This window comes from Corvus brachyrhynchos, unplaced genomic scaffold, assembly GCF_000691975.1.
Source record: "Corvus brachyrhynchos isolate BGI_N302 unplaced genomic scaffold, ASM69197v1 scaffold61, whole genome shotgun sequence".
NCBI classification, from domain to species: Eukaryota; Metazoa; Chordata; class Aves; order Passeriformes; family Corvidae; genus Corvus; species Corvus brachyrhynchos.
This window is the reverse complement of record NW_008236478.1, coordinates 1,506,510-1,525,385: the sequence shown is the minus strand read 5'-3', so window position 1 is coordinate 1,525,385 and position 18,876 is coordinate 1,506,510. Positions and strand designations below refer to the sequence as shown.

General features: G+C 53.7%; 1 protein-coding gene across 1 annotated transcript in view; it reads left to right on the top strand.

Moving 5' to 3' along the window:
• The window catches only part of PSD (pleckstrin and Sec7 domain containing), a gene marked incomplete at its 5' end in the record, with an annotated part of 34,745 nt that overhangs the window by 3,806 nt on the left and 12,063 nt on the right, over positions 1-18,876 (top strand). The window contains 6 exons of the mRNA XM_017725937.1: positions 3,524-3,967; positions 11,969-12,198; positions 12,673-12,724; positions 13,295-13,407; positions 14,203-14,261; positions 14,805-14,894. Coding sequence (XP_017581426.1) covers positions 3,524-3,967; positions 11,969-12,198; positions 12,673-12,724; positions 13,295-13,407; positions 14,203-14,261; positions 14,805-14,894 — 988 coding nt within the window. The remainder of the gene's footprint in view (positions 1-3,523; positions 3,968-11,968; positions 12,199-12,672; positions 12,725-13,294; positions 13,408-14,202; positions 14,262-14,804; positions 14,895-18,876) is intronic.

The window sequence follows — 18,876 nt, the reverse complement described above, 5'->3', positions numbered from 1 at the left end:
AGGCCTGTTCTGGTTGCTGGGAAGGACCAGTCCTACAAAACCACTGAAGTACTTTTTGATGCTGATTTTCAGCTTTTAGACATGTACATCCCTTTGAAAATCTAGCTTTAAGGGTTCAGCACCCTATGCAAGAGGGACTTTGGCTTGGTACTACTTTGTTGTGCTTCATATTCTGGCCAAAGTTCAGAATCTTCTTTCATGATTTACCCTCCCAAAATAAGAGCATGCTAAAAGCAAAAAAAAATCAACACCAAATCAAACAAGATGTGAAAAGTGATAGAAGAAATTGTGTCTTCTTCCAGCAAATCCACTTCCTGAATACATTTAGTCATATCTACTGACTCTAATGACTAGTCTAAGCCTTTACTGTCTTTATTCCTATTAGTCCCAGAGAGCCGAGACCTGTCAGCGAGAGCAGGCTCAATTCCCTTCTTCCCTGAGCATCAGCAGAGATGCTGGCTAAGCTATAGGAAGAGCCTGGTTTGGCTCAGCATGGATGCCTTTGGCTGATAAGAGAGAAGAGGCTTTGCTAGGGAGTGCTGTGTTCCCCCGAGAGCACAGAGGGCTGATGGGAGGCTGATGCCTTTTCTCCCTGTAAGCCTTGCCCAGAAAAGCCCTTAGATCTGCTGCTTGGGGAGCCTTTCCAGAGCCTTTGTGCTTGCTTCTTGTTGGCAAGAGAATAGCTGCAGGGCAAGCCTTGTTGGGGATTAGAAGAATGGTTATGGTCTCAATTTCATCAAATGCTTAACATGTGCTTAACCTGCATGAATAGCTGCAAGCCTCTGATGTGTTGTCCCAGAGCCCGAGGTGGCCATAGAGCCACAGCTCGGGGTGGTGCTCCTGGATGGAGCTCCGGGGTCGGGGTGACACTGGCAGGCGCCTGTCAATGAGCAGGGGAGGTGCCCGCAGCTCCTGTGAGAGGGCATGGGACAGCATGACGGCGTGGATGTGGCAGGGAAGTGTGAACAGTCAGGGGAGACTGCAGTGCCTGTGATCAGTACCTTTGCCTAAGCATGGGAAAAGTGAGGACAGTGAGCCCTAAGAGCAGGCTGCTGCCACGCTGGAGGAGTAGTGCAAAGGAGCCTGGGGGGACTGCAAGGAGCTGCCTGAGACAGGTCTGTACAAGAGCTTTGTTCAGAGAGGAATAAAGCTAGGGGCTGCTGGACGGTGCTGACCAGTCTCACCTTCTTTGAACTGAGCTGAGATCCTCACACAGCAGCTGCTGGTGCCTGTGCAGGCTGGAGGGACCTGGAGCTAGAGGAGTGGGGCATGGCTGAGGCAGGCAGGGGTCTGGAGGGTCACAGGAGAATTTTGAAGAGAGTTAAAACCACCGAGGGCCAGAGGAGAGGTTTTCCCCTCTTCTTCCCCCTGCCAGGGATGGCATGTCTTTGCAGCACCAGGTGGGAGAGCCCTTTGCCTGCCATCAGATGCATGAGAAACCCAGTTGCTCAGATCTCATACCCAGAGCCTTGCCTGAGGTGCTTTTGGCTCCTGGATCCGCTTCCATTCCATGTCTGCCTGGCCCTCTCCTAAGGAAGGCTCACTGCCTCCTGCACCAGCTCAAGGCTGGAAACCTATTTGCTTTCCTGCTGCCTGTCATCCTTGCACAGATGCTCGATTACAGCTTCTGCATCTCCTCCTACATCTCCTTCTGCATCTCCTTCTCTCCTCTGCTCCTCTCAGCTGGGTTTTTCTGGCTTGGTCTCAGTGCAGTGGCCCTTCTTGGGGGACCAGGGCGGAGCGTGGAGGAGCTGGGCAGTGCAGCAGGGGCTGATGAAGCATCTGGGTCTGAGCAGGCAATATTACTCCCATGCTGCTGTGACTACGTCCTTCTGGAACTGAATGGCTTTGTGCTTGATATTTCGGGGTGAAGACATTGTTTCCAGAGCTTGGATGGTGTGGACAAAACCAGCCATGGTTTTTCTATGGCTTGGTGGCAATATATTTGATCACAAAAATGAGCCCACCTACTTCTCCTGGAAACAAAATTCCTTCCAATCTGCTAGCATTGTCTTCCCTGGCACAGTCATTCACCCTCCTCACGGATTCAAGGTGCGAAATGGTCAGCAGCATTAGCTTGGTTTAGTAGCATGAGGCTGGGTGGGAAGGACAGAAAATGCACATTTGCATCTGTAAAGCACATCTGCAGATATTAAAGAGGTCTCTTCTGCCTTGTCCTTACTAAAAGCCATTTCAGAAAGTGGCTGCTCCTGGGGCTCCTACAGGAATGGTAAGAGTGTCAAGTGGTGCTGCACAGCCAAGGAAATACTGGTGGATAGGTGAGATCAGCCTGCTCCCTGCCTTGCTTACCTGTGTCTGGCTTCGCTGCACTCCCCTTGAAAAGAGCTGGCATTCAGGGGAAGTCAAGCTGCCAGCTCTTGGCCTGCTGAAGTAATTGGGGTGAGATTTTTGAGTGGCATGTGAAGGCTAATGAATGAAAATAATTTGGTGTGTGTTACAGCAACGCATCTTCTGAGCCTTCTGTAGGAAGCTGTTTGTTCATAACAAATGTTATGACAGGCTGGAGCGGTTCCTCTCCTTTAATCAGAGGAGAGAGTGGCATAACAAGTGCTTTTCTGCTGCTATAATAAAATGATAGCAGCTTATGAGCAAAGTAGGCTTTTAGGACTGTGTTTGTGCTTGTACTGCTGAAGCACTGATGTTCCCTGGGTTGCAAACATCTGTGTTGTCATGTGCTTAGGTAAGTGGGCAGACTGTACTTCACCTCATTTACAGGACAAAACACTCAGGGCTTCAGGGTTTAGAAATTTCTGTGTTGGGCTGGACCCAGACTGGCATTGGAGACAGGCTGGGCCTTTCTGTGGGGCTGATCCCTGACAAGATGATGAGCTAGGACCAATCATGGCCTCTAGGGCATGGGCCAGCTCAGATCCCCAAGCCCAGAGATGGGTGTGAGGCTCCCTCTGTACTGCCTGGGGAAACCTGGAGCTCAGTATCGCTTCGTGCTCAGTCACACATGTCTCCTGGGACTCAACATCACCTTGTGGAAACAGCCAGCAAACCTTGCAGGTGAGTGTTGGTCATGCTCTGAGCATAGTACTCAGTAACCACAGTGAAATGTGTCATGGAGGAAGGTGTCATGCTGTTCTGAGCAGCTTCAGGAGGAGCCTTATTGGTGACAGAAGCTCTGAAGGCTCATGAAAAATTCAGCCACTTCCAGATTTGGTTGGAAATGGAGCTGAACCACATCCTGTTTCTAGTACTTGAGCCCTTTATTGGATCTAAGCTCAAGTCAAGTGATTGGGAGCAGTAGCCATCTCATAAGCTTCTTATGAGGATGAGCCAGTAAAGGAACAAAAGTCTGTGGCATATTAAAGGAGAAACATATGTCTGGAGGGAGGCCAGCCCTGCTTCCCATGGTGTCTTGGGCAGGCAAGGTGTTTCCTTGGTGGTCTACAGATGTTCAGAAGAGGTTTCTACCCTCCTCAGTTTCCTTCTGAAGCACGAGGCTTTGATCCCTAGCTCTTCAATGATCAGTTCTTCTCACTTTCTTTCCCTCTAGGATCATGGACCAAGACACACAGGGTATGCTCAAGTCTCCAGTGCCCTTCCTCCTAGGGCACAGTCTCTCCAAGGATGGCATGGACTCTTTCAGCAAGCATTTTGAGACTATCATGGAGTCCCATCGAGCCAAAGGCACATCTTACACCAGCCTGGACTCCATTGACATCCTTTCTTCCCCAGCCCATACCCATGGGACCTTTTTCACTTTTGACCTCCCAACTCTCACCCCAGAAATACAGGGACAAATCCGAGATAGCGCCAAGCTGATCGAGGAGAACTTTGCTCCTCTGGCTCACTTAGAGCCGGACTCTGGGACCAGTTCGGCCACAGATGCCCCCTGGACAGAGAGGGAAGAGGAGCGGGGGAGACGAAGGAAGGGCGTTCGGCACAGCCCTTGCCACTCAGAGGACGGCTTTGGCACTCCCTTGGCCTCCAACACAAGGTGAGTGACCAAAGTTGCTTGCCGTCCAGCTGGGCCACTAAAGCTTGATGTAGAGTCTAATGCTGTGAGGTCTGGTTTGCAGCCAGCATCTAACTTGTGTTGCTGGGGAAGGGTCAGGACTGCATGTGCTAGATTTTGTAGACAGTGGCTGATCAGGCCAGTGATCACCATGGTATTGTGGTAGGTGTGTTGATGGGAGCACAACTCAATTTTCATCTTTGCCAGCTTTTGTAGGTACTGGAGGGCTGTGAGGTCTCCTTAAGCCAAGCAACCAGGGAGTGCCAAACTATAATCCTGTGGTGGTTTTCATTGCAAGGCAGTCCAGCATCTGTGATGGCTGTGGGGAGAGCCAGTCTGAAGTTGACTACCAGTAGCAATTCAACAGCGTTTCCCTACTGGGGAATTCATCCCTTGCCATTTGCACAGCAGCCACTTGTTTCTTAAAGGCAGGAGTCCCATAGTCTTGTACCTATTGTTCTGGCTTCCTGAATCTCCTCAGCCATGTTCATGTTGGAAGATGGAGGGCAGAGATGAGCATCCTGAATCCCTCATCCACCAGGCTTTGGTCTTTTCCACACCAAACCTATGTAACTTCTGGTGGCAGTCTGTGCCATCTTTGTAGGCTCAGCTTGGGGTGGCCAGGTGAAGATCTAAGCTCTGTGTCTTCTGTGGTGTCCGCAGTCAAGAGAGGAGAGTGGGATATCACATCAGCTCTGTGGCTCTTGGGTCAGTCCAAGGGCATTTTGGGACACAGAGGAGCTGGGTTAGGCCTTCCCTTTCTTTGGGACACGGAAGCCAGAGACGTGGTAGCACAGAAGCCAGGCAAGATTTGTGCAGTAACACTGGTCATGTCTGGGAGGCACATGGCAGTGAAGGGTGACAGTATCCAGGCATGACAGTGAGAAATGAGAGGTGGGGGAGCAGGGCACTGCTGCAGGCCCCCAGCCTGGAGCAATCCAGCTCTCTGCTCCCCAGCATGGAGTGAGCTTCCCCTCACAGTCCCACAGGCAACGGTGGACAGAGAGGGAGGTGTGGTCAGAATCTGCCGTCTGGTGCAGTGGAAAGGACTGGAGATTGGGGCTGGGAGCAGGAACTAGGTTGGGAAGCAGGGAAGGCATGTGGAACCAGGGTCTGAGACAGCCCATCATCTGCAGGATCAGTCCTCAGGAGGCAGGGGGTTCTGGCAAGGGGGAGATCCAAGAAGTTTCCTCTTCCCCATCACTGGTGCTACCAACTTTCTAGACTCTCAGTGGAGCTGAACATGAAGTTGAAGATTCCCAAGCAGTTTCAGGAAGAAGTGTCCGGGCTGATTGCTCAAAGGTTCTCATGAGCTCGAACCAGCAGATCCTGATGCCTGGCAGGGTTGATCTGATGCCTGGCAGGGCTGATCTGATCAAGCAGAGCTTATCCTTGTAATGCTCCCACTAAGGGGTATTCAATGGAAATGCTGAGGAAAGGAGCTAAGGACCCTCTGCAGTTGGTCTAATGCATCATCACCTGTGCCAGCAGGGCCAGAGCAAGGCATTCAGCACTGTCCGTGGTCACAGGCAGTACAGACTGACTGCCACCAGCGCAGGGGGCCTGGGGACCCCGGGCAGGGAGACTCTGCCGTGGAGACTGTGCTTTACACTGTCTGTCAGTCTCAGGGTTGGCAGAGGTGACCTCAGGCTCCAGGGCTTTGGTGTGACTGGTGGTGAACACCAGTGGGTCTAGGCCTGCATGTGCTGCCCTGTGGCTGTCCTCCTCGCATCCCCAAAAGCTTTGGTGCTAATTGTTGTAATAGTTGAGGTCAGGATCTGGGTTGGAGACAGCCTTGCAGCCTGTGACTTCTCACCTCCCTCAGTGGCAGGAATGGCCAATCAGTGATGCCCCTGCATTGCTGGGGAGATGTGGTGTCCCCCACAGCCAGTGGCCTTGGTTCATGCAGCCTTGTTGTTTACGCCAAGGCTCTGGTGTAACTCGGCACATGATAGTTAAGACCATGCTTTTATCTTGACCTTGTATGTGGGAAGTATGTCTAAGTGCAGACCTACAAAGGTCTCCTCTGGGGTGCCTGCACCTACTCCAGCAGGCTTGGTTGAAAGGGACGAAGCAGAGGCTGAACCCCCTCCCTGCCCTCCCCATAGTGGGACACCCCACAGTGACACCCCCAGCACAGGCTCTGTGAGTAGGTTGTCACCCCATTTGGGCAGGAGGTGAAAGTGTGCAGGTCCCTCACTCTTGCTGGCAGAGAGCTGCAGTTGAAGCAGTCTGTCCCTGTGGCCATGACAGATCTCTGCAAAGCATGTGTGGAGGCAGAGCACCCAAAGCCTAGGGAGTCCCTCCAGACCTGGGGACGCCAGCCAGGGATAGATACGGTGCTGGCAAGATAGTGAGCCAGGAGCTGGGGCAGCCCTGGGGACTGCAGGGAGATTGCTTCAGTGGTGACAGCCAGACTTCTGCAACTGCAGGTCCAAATTGCAGGACTTGGCCAAGCTGCTGGGTGCAAGCAGGTGTCCAGAGGGTCATCTGGCTTGCCCAGTCCTATACAGGTAGGCACTGTGAGCTGTGGGGCATCAGCCCCGGAGGAATGTAAATGTGCAAACTGCATCTCTCTGGGGGTGCAAGCCCCCTGAAATCCAGCTGCCCAACTGCCCTCCAATCCCACTCTTCTGGAGTCAGCCTTGGCCCTGGGCGCAGCCGTGCTGGTCCCCGAGGTTTGTCCGGGGAGAGAAGAGACGTGACTCGCTCTGCTAGCGAGGCAGGTTCTGCTGGGGCCTCATCGGGGCTTGCCTGCGGTGGGACAGAAAGAAGGGTAGGCGGGAGAAGCAACATCCAAGGCGGGGCTGCAAACCGCCTGGTGAAAAGGGCCGGACACCGCGGCGAGGGCAGCACGCCTGGAGCCTCGCTAGAGGGAGAGCTCAGCCCTGGAGCTGTGGCTGTGTGGGAGGAGCGGGGAGCCCGTGGGGCTGGCAGCCGCCCCGGGTGGAGGATGCGCCGGGAGTCAGGGCTGCGTCCCTGCCAGAGCGCGGCTGCTGGCGTGTGCTGGAGCACGGGGCGTGCCAGCCAGCGCTGCTGCCGTTCTTTATAAGGTTCCTTTAGTCACTGCAGCGGTCGGGGAGCCGGTGCCCCTCCCCTCCCAGGGCCAGCGCAGGTCTCTCAGCTGGCCTGAGCTCCCAGGTAGCACTGGGCAAACTGGTGAGGATGCCCTGAAGGGCTGTGCCCAGCTTGGGGCCCCATGGGGTGGATTCGGGGTGTGATGCAGGAGGTTGAGGCTGAGAGCTGAGCAGAGGAAGGTGGACACTGAGGAAAGGATGAAGACAGGGGAAGGGAGGTGTGGGGTGGGCTGGGTTGGGAGTACAGTAGGGGGACAAGGCTAGGGTGCAGGATGAAGAGGTCTCCCCGCAAGCATTGGCACAGCAAGAAATGGAGGACAAGCCTTGGGGGAATTTTCCCCCATGCAGGCCATGTCAAGCCATGAAGGGCAGCAGGAGCCAGGACATAAGACACATCAGCCCACCATGGCACAGAGGACAGTGGATCCCAGGGATGGCAGGTCTGCTTGCAGAGGCCTGAGCAGTAGCACATATGTGTGGGATGCAGCCCCATGTGTCAGGCATTAATTTCAGCTCTCAGATCTGACTCAGAACCCCTGGGCTGGTCTTGGCCCAAGAGTCCAAGACACCCAGGTTTTCCTGTGCTGACCCCATGGCATCTGTGTTTCTGAAGGAGAAGACAACCCTCCATCCAGCAGGTGAGTAACTGGATATTTAAGGCTCTCAGCTGGCATCAGAAATTGTTTCGTGGACTGTAGCGTCAGTCCCTGTCCTCTGCAGGAGCAGTTGTGTCCCTCACAAGAAGAGCTGGTGGGATGGGGTGATGGAGGACAGATAGACATCTCCAGAGAAGGCTGGTGCTGCAGGGGAGGTTCTTGAAGTCTGCAGAGAAACAAGACTGAGGAGGTGCACAGATGCCCAAAGTTCAGTCCTATCTGGATCTGTCAGCAGTAATGCTGGTGGGTGCTGCTGTGGCTGGGTGATTGTTGGACTCCAGAGCTGCCAGAAAGCACAACCAGCCCTGCCTGTGATTGGAGGCTGGTTTAGCTGACCTTCAGGTGTCCTCCCAGCCCTAACTTCAGTTCTGTGAGGAATGAACCGGCCCAGATCTTTGCTGTCATAAATCAAAGTCGCTCCACTGAGACCGATGGAAGGAGCAGCTTTTATTTAGCTCAGCCAAAGATCCGGTCTGGTACATTCTTAGCAGCAACATTAGGCAGGCTTGGTTTGCTTGGCAGAGGCAACGAGCATCTAGCTATGCATGTGGGCCTTCCAGAATTGAGGGGAGAGTGCTACTCTGCCGCATGCACCTGTCCTTTGTGGATTTGCACCAGGCTCCTTGCCATGTCCCTTCATGGTGTAGGATGAAACCAACCTCATGTGGGGAGCAAGAGATACTTGAATTGTGTCTGGAGTTTCCTACAGCACGTGTCCTGTCTGAAAATGTGTCAGGACAGACCTGGACAGCCCAGGAACTTAGCTGAGCACACCCCAGCTCCTGGGGAACAGGTTGTTGCTGCAGATAGGTCCGTGCTGGCATCTCAGAGGTGGAGGTGAGCCCCTTGGGCCTGGCTTTACAGAACTAGTGCCTTCTTGCTGCTCCACATCCAGAAGAGAAGATTTGCTCCTGGTTGCTGGCAGCCATGGAGCAAACATGGTGCCAGGTAAGCTTGGTTGATGGTGGCAAGGTGGAGAGGATGTCAGGACTCCTGCAGTGACACACTGTATTGCAGCCAGGGAAGGTACTGTGGTCTCTGCTTCTGGGCTCTGGGCGGTCAGCTAGAGGAGGAATATTGAGGTGACATGATGATCCAGCTCCAGAAAAGGAGTGTTTGGCCCTGAGAAGGAACATTTGGGCCCTGGAGTACCATCTGACCTGGGAGAAGGAGTGTGTGTGGTATGGTGGCCCTGAGCAGGACCATGATTCTACAGCAGTTTTCCAGGACAGGGAAGCACAATGAGTCCTTCTGCTGAGCTGGGGTGGGAAGTGGTCAGTGAAGAGCCTCTGTCCCAGGGTGAGCCCTGAGCCCTGTGCTGGATCACGTGCCTTCCTTGCAGAGACCCCCAGATGTGCCTCACTGCAGCACACTGGGCTCTAGCGAACACCTCTCAGGTGACAGGGGGACCTGTGCTCCCAGTGATGTGAGTGGTGGCAGCAGGGAGAGGGATGAGCTAGCTCTGTGTCTGCTTAGGAATGACTTATTTCAGGCACACTGAGGATACTTGCACAATATCAAATTTGATCTTTATTCCTTAAGTGTGCATTTAATGTAAAAAATATTATCTCAGTGTTTCTTCAGGCCAAACTAAAATGTCACTTTACTAAGTACACCAAAAAACCCTCACCCTGAGACCTGCAATTAGTTTATTGGCAAGAAAATTAGCATAACCTCAGTTACCTCTGACATGGACACGTCTCTTGCTCTGCTCTCCATTTACTTGAGAATTGGGCTCTTGTTTTCCTGTCTTTAAGCTGCACATTCTCCAAGCCATTTGGGGCTTTGAGTGGTGGAAGACAGGTGCCACAAAGAAGGCATTCTGAGCCTATAGAGGCTGACTGTCCATATTTAACTGCATGAGAGTGGCTTGAGTGCTAGAAAAAAAACCCATTTCATGGCATGGTTGAGTAGTACCTCGTCCTGAGAGCAAGGTTATGCTTTGCTGATGAAAAACACCAAATTAGTACTGGGACTTGGTGAGGGAGGGAGCAGCAGATTCCACTGAGACTCAAGCTTTGAGATCCCTGCATGCTCATTGCAAGTAGCAAGGCAGGAATTGTAGTAACAGGCTAGGACCCTGCAGCAAGATACAAGTATTGAAGGACAAGAGAGATTTAGTAAATGGCTCCATGCCTGGATGCTCAGCACTAGGTAGGAAAGCTGAGGACCATAGACTGGGAAGAGAGGTCATGCGGGGAGATTTGGAGCTCTAGGTTTGTCTCTGGATGCTCCAGGAACTGGCCATGTGAGGGAGGACAACCTCTCGGGCAGGATAGATGAGGTCCAGAAAGATATCAGGAGTTTTAGGGATGGTGCAGAGAAGAACTAAAAGATTTTGAGAGGGTGACTGAGCAGCGACTTGCTCTGGAGATGCAGTTGGAGCATGGGGAGTGTTGGAGGGGTGGCTTTGCATTTTGTAGCTCAGCCTGTGACTGGAAAAGCACCCTTGGAACTGCTGGGCTGCAAAGGGGACAGTGCCTGTGCCCTTGTGATAGCAGATAAGGATTTTAGCAAAAAATCAGCCACAACCCATGGCTGGCAGGTGCCAGTTGCTGGGATGGATTCGTCTCCTCTGCCTCTGGGAATCAAAGAGCCTGTGACCTCTGTCCTTGGTTGAGGTTGCAGTAACTGCAGCCACACAAGGAGATGAAGTGGGGCCCAGGTGTGTGCCCAGCACTGGCCCAGCAGCACCCAGCCTGTTCCACTGTCAGAGCAACTTTGACCCTGCCAGACAGTGAAGGTACAGCCAGGCACCAGGGCCCATGCCAGCAGCACCTTTGGATGTGGCTGTTTTGGGAGGAGAAGAGCTTTTCGGCAGGTGGAAGATTTGCCCACAGGATGGGGTGTGCTGATGATGCAGACAGTGATGCTGGAAACTGCCTGCCCAGCACAGCTCCCCAGAGCTGGTGGAGTCAGACCTGATGAACTCCTAGTGACCTTGTGACCACTCTCATGGATGTTTCCACCAGGGTACATTGGAGTGATGGGTAGTCTCCCTGGGGAGGACTGGAGCCAAGTGGGCACAGATCTGCCTCAGCCACCTATCCAGGTCTTACCACAATCACCTCCTGGCACCGCTGAGTTCAGCAGTGGTCTGAGAAAAGCACGTCTCCAAGGACCTGCACGGTGTTGGAGCTGCTTTCACTAGGAAGTGTCTGACCCACAGGTTTGAATGCAGAGCAGATTCTCCTGCTGCATGGTGGCTGGGGGTGACAGGAGGGTGGAGAGGATGGCACCTGAGAGCCCCCCGGGGCATGAGGCCGCCTGTCAGTATTGTGCAGGGCTCCCCTGGGACAGGCAGTGCTGAGCAGGGGGAGGCTTGTCCTTCTTGAAAAAAGCAGAGCCTCAAGGAGACTGGCTTGGGTAATTGGCTCAGGAGACCAGGCCTCTTAAAACTCAATTAGAGACTTTTAAAAATAAATCAGACTGGAACATTGCAAGGGCTGCCAGAAAATTTGGGCGAGGTCAGAGTTGTTTAACGTTTGTTGTTGATTAGATTCAACCAGCTTTTGGTTGGGATAACTTCTGCACAGCTGAGTCAGATTGCTTCGGGGGCCAAGCCAAGAGTGTCTCCTAACATGGCCATTTAAGGTGTGGTGGGCCGAGAGCTGATGGGCAGCCTGGAGAAGACAGTGCACCCCACTGTGAGCTGGGAGGCCAGGGGGGTTTTCCTTCATCCTCGCCCTCTCTGCCTTGGCTTTGCTGTCTGTGTAGTGCTTTGAAATCCGTGGGTGGGAAAAGGCGAATGAAGGAATTATAGTTGTCTTGTCTTGGGTAGAAACTGCACTTGAGAGCAACACAGGAGTTTGTCCAGATTAAAAAATGAGTACGGAGCTGTAGGACAGCATGTGATGTGCACATGTTTCTGCTCCAAGTCTCTGCTACAGCTGAGCTTGGCAGAGCCTGAGCCCACACATACAGTTTCACAGATTCAAAGTGGGGGACTTTGGAGTAGTTGTCCTTTCCTTCCACATCCAGTGTGAATGTTGGTTTGAGTGCCTTGGTTCAGTCACTCAGTCACTGGTGCTGTCCCATCACCCCACCTCTCCTCCCAAACCTATATTCCCACACCTTCCCTTACCTCCCTTAGCTGATATCAGAGTGTCTCTGACCAGTGCAGTTCATCCTGGGTCCCAGCAGTGAGTAGCTAGTCTCCAAAGCAGGGTGAGGAACATGCATTTCCTGAGAAGCTGAACAAGGAAAGGATCTGTAGGCAGGCTAACGTGGAGTGTCCCTTCCCATTGCAGCGACCGCCCCCAGAGCCAGCTGGTTTCAGACTCGGAGTCGGAGATGGACAGTGTGGAGCAGCTGGCCCTGGGCAGCACGGACACGCTTTCCAATGGACACAAGGCTGACCTGGAGGCTGCCAAACGCCTGGCCAAGAGGCTCTACAATCTGGATGGCTTTAAAAAAGCAGATGTGGCTCGCCACTTGGGGAAGAAGTACGTGTGGGTATTTGGAAGGAATATTCCATTCTGCAAGGAGCTCACTTGCATCTGCGCTGCACCTGCAGCTGCTGCCCTTGTGGGGCACCAGGCTGGCAAGGAGCCGCTAGCAGGACCTCAAAACCCACTCCTCGTGATTGGTACATCTGCACCAGATGTTCCCTCTAAAGGTCTTAAAACCTGGAAGACATCCAGATTTTTATACCTTCCTACCATGACTGCATCTCGGATGCTTCAGTAAGGTGTTGGGGCAGGGGGTGGCTAGCTGACCTCTCGGGGGCCCTTCCCTCTATAGCTTCTTCATTTTCTCTTACATGCCCACTATTCACAGTGAATTTGTGGGTGACTTCTCTGAGTTTCATGGGAGCATGGGGTCTCTGTCCTTGGCATGCCTCTTGCAACCCTGGGGAGCTCCCAGTCTCCTAGAATCCACCCAGCCCGTGTGCCTTTGGCTGTCCCCACAGTCTGGTCAATCCCATTCTCAGCCTCCCCTTTTTCTATTTCAGCATTTCTGAAGCTCTTTGTGTTCACAGGGATGAGTCTGGATCAGGCTCTCAGGTCAGAGCTGAGTGTGTGTACATGTGTATGTGTGGTGGCCACCAGAGTGGGGTCCCAACAGACCGTGCCCTCTACAGCTCTGCAACCACGTAGAGATCTGCAGGAGCAGGCAGACCCCTTGACTCCCACCTGGAGATCCTCTTACCTCTTAAATAGGAGAGGGTGTTTTCCCAGATGGTCTCTCAGCCATGCAACCAAGAAAAAACACCCCTGGTCTTAATTTAATGGTCAGTGCAGTCGAATGACAGTCAGGTTCACCTAGGCCTGGGTTTCCAGGTCTTGAACTCAAATCCTTCTGTTGTTACACCTGCCTCCTTTCCCAGTGTAGGTCCTGAGATTGGTTGTAGGTCTCTGCAATGTGCCAGCAGGATATGGTGCTATGGACTTGGAGGAGAGTCCCGCAGTGGGTTTGGAGGGAGGGAAGGATGTGCAAAGGCAGGGCTTCATCCAGCACACAGGAAGGTCTCCAAACCAGAAAGCACAGCTCCATTCCTGCACAGGGTGTGTTGCAGAAACTGTAGTGGATTTCATGTGTGACCAACACTGATGCTGCTGCTGCTGCTTTTTCAGGTCCTTTCTAAAAGAGCTGGCCTTGATGGGAGAGACACAAGAGCGAGAGCGGGTGCTGGCTCATTTTTCCCAGCGCTACTATGAGTGTAATCCTAATTCCATCTCTTCAGAAGGTAGGAAACTGCATGTCTGTGGGGGGTGTGCATGTTTCAGGGGAGCCTATGTGTTTCTGAGCTTGGTGAATGTGCTCAAACTGAAACTAGAGAGCAGGCAGAGAGCCTATACTGATGCCTTAGAAGATAGCCCCGGTATGTAATTTCCCTCAAATAACAGATGCTTTATATATATTTTTTTAAGCCTGGTCTGGTTGGATGATGCATAATTAGGGCTCAACCCATTCTTAATTCTGACTTTGAGCAGATTAGTGCAAGAGGCACCCTTAGCACACTCCTCACCAAAGAGACCCCAGCTCTCAGACCCTCAGCTCAGGGAATATCTAAGTGAGGAAACTTGTGCGCCTGACATTTGAGGAGCACAGGCACCCACTTTATACTATTTCATGTCTTTGCACCTCCTCTGTGTGTATTCCTATGCTGGGTCTGCTCTGGGCTGGCTCTGGGACAGGTGAGCTTTGGGCTGCCTGGCTGGCAGAGGCTGTGTTGGTCCTACCTTGCCATGCTAGGAGCTCTGCAGGATTAGCTACAGCATGACTGCCTGGCTATAGGGGCTGCAGGCTGGGAAGGGAATTTGTATGCTCAGGTTTGGAACCAGCAGCCTCCTGCCTACTCACCTGCATGCTGTCAGCACTGCAGTGACTGCTGTGTCCCCTTGTGCCCAGGTTGGGGGGGGCTCAGTGCTGTCTTGGAGGCTCAGAGACCCCGTATCCTTCCTAAGATGCTGAGGCACTGGACTGCCAGCTGCAGGGCTGAGCTGGGGGCTCTAATTCCTGTCCTGTGCTTGTGCTGCAGACGGAGCCCACACCCTCACGTGCGCCCTGATGCTGCTAAACACAGATCTGCATGGACATGTAAGTTACCACTGCCATTGCCCCGGTCTGTCCCCTGTCTGATCCCACCACCCTGAAACTGTAAGTGCTTGGGGAAGAGTGAGGACAGTGCCACATGAGCAGGAAACATGGGACCCTGGGCCTGGCTGGTCACTCCTGATGTGTTTGGTGAGGATAGAGGAGAAAGGCTAATGAGAGGAGGGGCTGATGAAGGAGAGAACGGGGCTTTGAAGGAGACTTGCTGAGCTGAAAGATGTAGAGGTGGAACGAGGACAGAAAAGAAAACTGAGCAGGGAAAGAAGGTGGGAATGAGACTCCAAAACCAGCTGTCATTGGGAGCATGGAGCACACAATTTTGAAAAAGGAGGCTATTTAAAACTCCTGGAGTGTCTGCAAAGCCAGCAACTTCCCCATACCTGCAAGCAGCCTTCCCGAGACCTGGCTGGTCCCTCACCCCTCTGCAGAGATGGGGTGTCTGTTCCTGGGCTGTGGGGCCTGCTCCAGCCAGCAATGACCTCTGTCCCAAAGGTAATCCCAATGTTTCTCTCCCCCTGACACCCTCAGAACATTGGGAAGAGAATGTCCTGCTCCGACTTCATTGGCAACTTGGAGGGACTCAATGGAGGCACTGACTTCCCCAAGGAGCTGCTCAAGGTAAATTTGGTTGTTCTCCATGGCTGGCCACACAGCAGGAGCAGAGTGAGAGCTTTGGGCTGGATCACATGGAGGGCTACCTGAGATGCTATGAATGCAAGATGCGTTAACATGCAAGAACAGTGATATTACCTGAGCCTGCAGTTGTGCTCCTGCCTTCCTGAGGGGAACATGGGCTGCTCCATTCCCCCAGGAGGACACTGGAACTTTGCCTGGGGTTCTGATTCCCTCATTGCTGTTGCTGTGCCTGTATTGCAGGCAAGGGAGCACTCATGGGGCACCTTACTAGGGCTGGTTTGCTCAGCTGCAGCCAGAGGCTTCCTGGTATCAGTTCTGTGGTACTCAGCCCTTTCTGACTCCCTGAAGTACTGGGGCCCAAAACTTTGGCCAGGCCCTGGGACTGGAGCCATCTTCAGTGACACAGGTGATATGGGCAAGGCATTGCGATGGGGAGAGTGGGCTAGAGGTTAAAACCTCGGATCTGGGAACTCACCACACTGGTGTGACTGGGGCACTCCTGCCTTCTCCCTGCCTGACCCAGTTCCTAGTGGGGCTTGGTCAGGGAGAGCAGTGTTCAGCAAGCACCTCTGGCCTTGGACTGCTGCGCTTCTCTGGCATCGCCTGCTCTCAGGAGGGTTTTCTAAACTGCTGTCTCCCCGTCTCAGACCCTGGGAATAAGCTTAGCTCCCATGGGGTCTTCCAGGCAGAAACCGCTGCTGTTGGTGAAGTGCTACAGTTGGCAAATACTCGTGATGTGGAAGATGGGTTCCCACAGGGTGCTGGAGCCACAACGGGGGGGAGGTGGTTGATGAAATAAGACAACAGAGGGTGAAAAGCTGAGCTCCCTTTTCAGCCTTTGTGGGTTTATTCCTGGCTTTGTCGCTCACCCCATCATTAAGGGGTTACCAGCAGTTCTCAATAGGGCTGTCCTCCCTCTCAGCCCACACTTCGCATGTAAAAGGAGTTACTCAGGAAAAATTCTCCTCTAATTTTAAACCTAGCTCCAGAAAAGGCTTTAAGCACACAAAATGGATGGAAACATGTGAAATGTGGACCCTGAACCCCAGCCCTTCAGTGCTGCTGCACCTTGGTATCTGAGCTCCACAGACTTCTTGGTGTGCCCTCTTTGCATCCCTCACTGCCCCGTGGTTGGGTGCCCACACTTGAGGCATTGCCCTATTAAACTTGCCCCCCACAAAGCACCAGCAGTTCAAACATATGAGATCCAGTTACCACATCAGATCCCAGACAGAGGGAAATAGGACAGCGAGGAAGTGCCATGAAGCTACAGGCCTTCTCTCACGGGCAGGGGCCAAGGCGTTTGCTGGGTGTAAGGAAGTGGAGGGAGGCTGCAGTGTTGCAGCACAGCCCCGCACAGCTCTGCCTGCAGCCCAGCAGCTGGGAGGCTGCTCTGCTAAAAATGGCCTGTTCCCTCTGCAGCTGTGGTGCTTCCCACCGCCGCTTTTCAGCCGCCTCTGTACAGGAGCCATGCTGGGGAGGGGGAGTGAAAGACAGTGTGAGGAACCTCAGGCAGGGCAGGCTGCAGCTCCTCACCTGAAGCACCACTCTGCTTCGGAAACCCCCTGCCCATGCAAGAGGGCGTGGGATTCTGGAGCAGGTGAGATGGAGAAAGGGCTGTTGGCTTGTGCTGGGGAGAGGACTGACAAGGGGAACTTGTGCCTCTCCTGGGCAGCCTTAGCCAGCACATTTGGTCCCTGCACAGGCTCAGGGGCAGACAAATGGGGAAAGGCTCTCCTGCTGCCCTCCCTGTGTCAACCTGCATTAGCCCTGTTACCCCAGGCAGGATGCTTCCTCCTTGGCAGACCTGGCAGGCAGGCTGTGCCTGGGGACTGAGCCTCCTGTGCAAGCGTGCCGCACAGCTGTCTGGCTAATTTTAGCGCTCCTGGAGCACACGCATTTCCTAAGGGTAAGGGGAGGGGAAGGGCTGGCAGGCTTCACAAGAGCTTCCCAAAGCTCAAGGCTGGGTCTTGGGCAGCTCCGGCACCACAGAAGAAGGGTCCTGGGGGCTCTTCCCAGCCTGCCTGGGTAGATAGCACAGGCTGCTACCCCATGGACTTCAGGGCTGGAGGTGGCTCTCACCCAAAGCACTTGCTGCCAGGGAACTGGGGCAGTAGGGCAGGACCTAGGTGGCTGCAGGGGCATATGGCCACCATCCCCTGTGACTCTGAGGACAGCATCAGGAATAGACCCACAGGGAGCCTGAGCACTCCCCTTGTCTCTGGCTGCAGGGAGTCCCAAGACAAACGCAGCATGATGCCTGAGAGCATGTGGCAGCTTGAGTCAGACGAGAACTTTATCTGCTACTAGATAATACATGTAAACAGTCCCAGTTTTATGCAGAAGCAATGAAAACACTTGAAAAGCTTTCACAGCTGAGCATCACATCCCCCTCACTGCCAGTGCCTCACTATGCCCTGCACAGCACCGCTGCTGGAACTAAGGCAGTGCTGCCTTACTAGCACTGCTGCTGGAAACCCTTTCCTCTGTCTCTGAAAGATCCCCTGGAGAACTATACTCTACAGGCAGGGCTGCCCAGCTCTCCAGCTGAGATGTTCCCCTGATAAGGCATGGAGCCATGCCAGGGATATTAAGAACCCATATAATGCCGTTCCCAAAGATGCCCACAAATGCAGGCTGAACTCCTGTGGCCATATGAAGGCAGCTATCCATGCAGCAAGGAAGGAGGTGGAAGCAGGACATCCTGGAGCTGGTGGTATTTTGGTTAGCTCTTGAGATGTTGCTTTTCTCTTGACAGTGTGATTTCAGCCCAGGTCCCCTGGGATTTCACGCAGTGTTGCTGATTGTCTGCTACATTTCAGGTGTGGATTTGACCTTTACATGATTGATCACTTTGTGGAGCCTTAGCTCATCCCCATCTTCCTTATCCTTTTAGCTTAACCTTGTGCTTCACTGGCTGACAGCAGGGCCAAATCGGGCCCCATTTCTCACCAGCACTGCTTAGCAATTGCAGGAGTGAGCCAAATCTGTGCTGCCTTCCAGCCTAGGAGCCCAGAGCACGTCACAAATGTTAATGAATTAAGCCTGACAATGCAGTCGGGTCCTCGGGGGAGGAAGGTAGGATGGGCCCCCACCTTCCAGCTTGGAGGCACAACAGCAGGGCTCAGACGCTCAGAGTGCTGGGTAAGTGATTAGCAATGTGGGAAGAAAGCCCTGGCTCCCACCTCTGAGCTATAATCACAGGAACGCTTGCTCAGTGTAATCCCTCGGGCTATTTTTTTTTTTTTTTGCCTGTTTCCCCTGGGAGCAATAGGCTGCTCTGCCCCTGTCTCCCATGGCTCCCTTGGCCGAAAGGGCAGCCCAGTTCATCTGATGTGCCAGGCATCCATGCCCCCTCCCTCACAAGTTGTGCCAAATGATCACTATGCCAAACAGTTAGGACTGAGTGGAAAATTTCCCCCTCTCCACGGCTGCATCTCCTGCTCAGTCAAGCCTAACTAAATTACACATCGATCCTCGTGCTTTCTGCAAGGATGCCGAGCTCTTTGCTTCTTCGGGAGCAACTGCCTGAAGCATCTCTGTCCTGCCCATAAGCAGCTGGGTGACTGTAGCTACTGCTGTTTCTGGCCTGACCTGGGAGGGGGGACAGGCAAGAGGCTTAAGTGTGGGGTGGACACTGAAGATGGGAAGTCTGAGCACGTGTCCGCTGGCCCCATCTCCTACCGGCTTTGTAGGTCCCTGGTGTGGGCCGGGCTGCAGCAGCAGCTGAAGCCTGCCCAGCTGGAACCGAGTGGAGGTGCCACCTGGCCCCTGGAATTCAGGAGATGTCACCACCGCGGCCCCCCCAGGAGGGTGCAGCCACCTGCTCCCACTCTCCGGGGGAAGGAAGCAGGGAGGGCCAGCTGGTGCACCGGAGGCAGGTCCGGCAACTCGTGTGGCATCAGCGTCAGGGATGCTGTCCCCCCAGGTGCGGTGCCCACTGCCGGCCCCTCGGCGCGGCTCA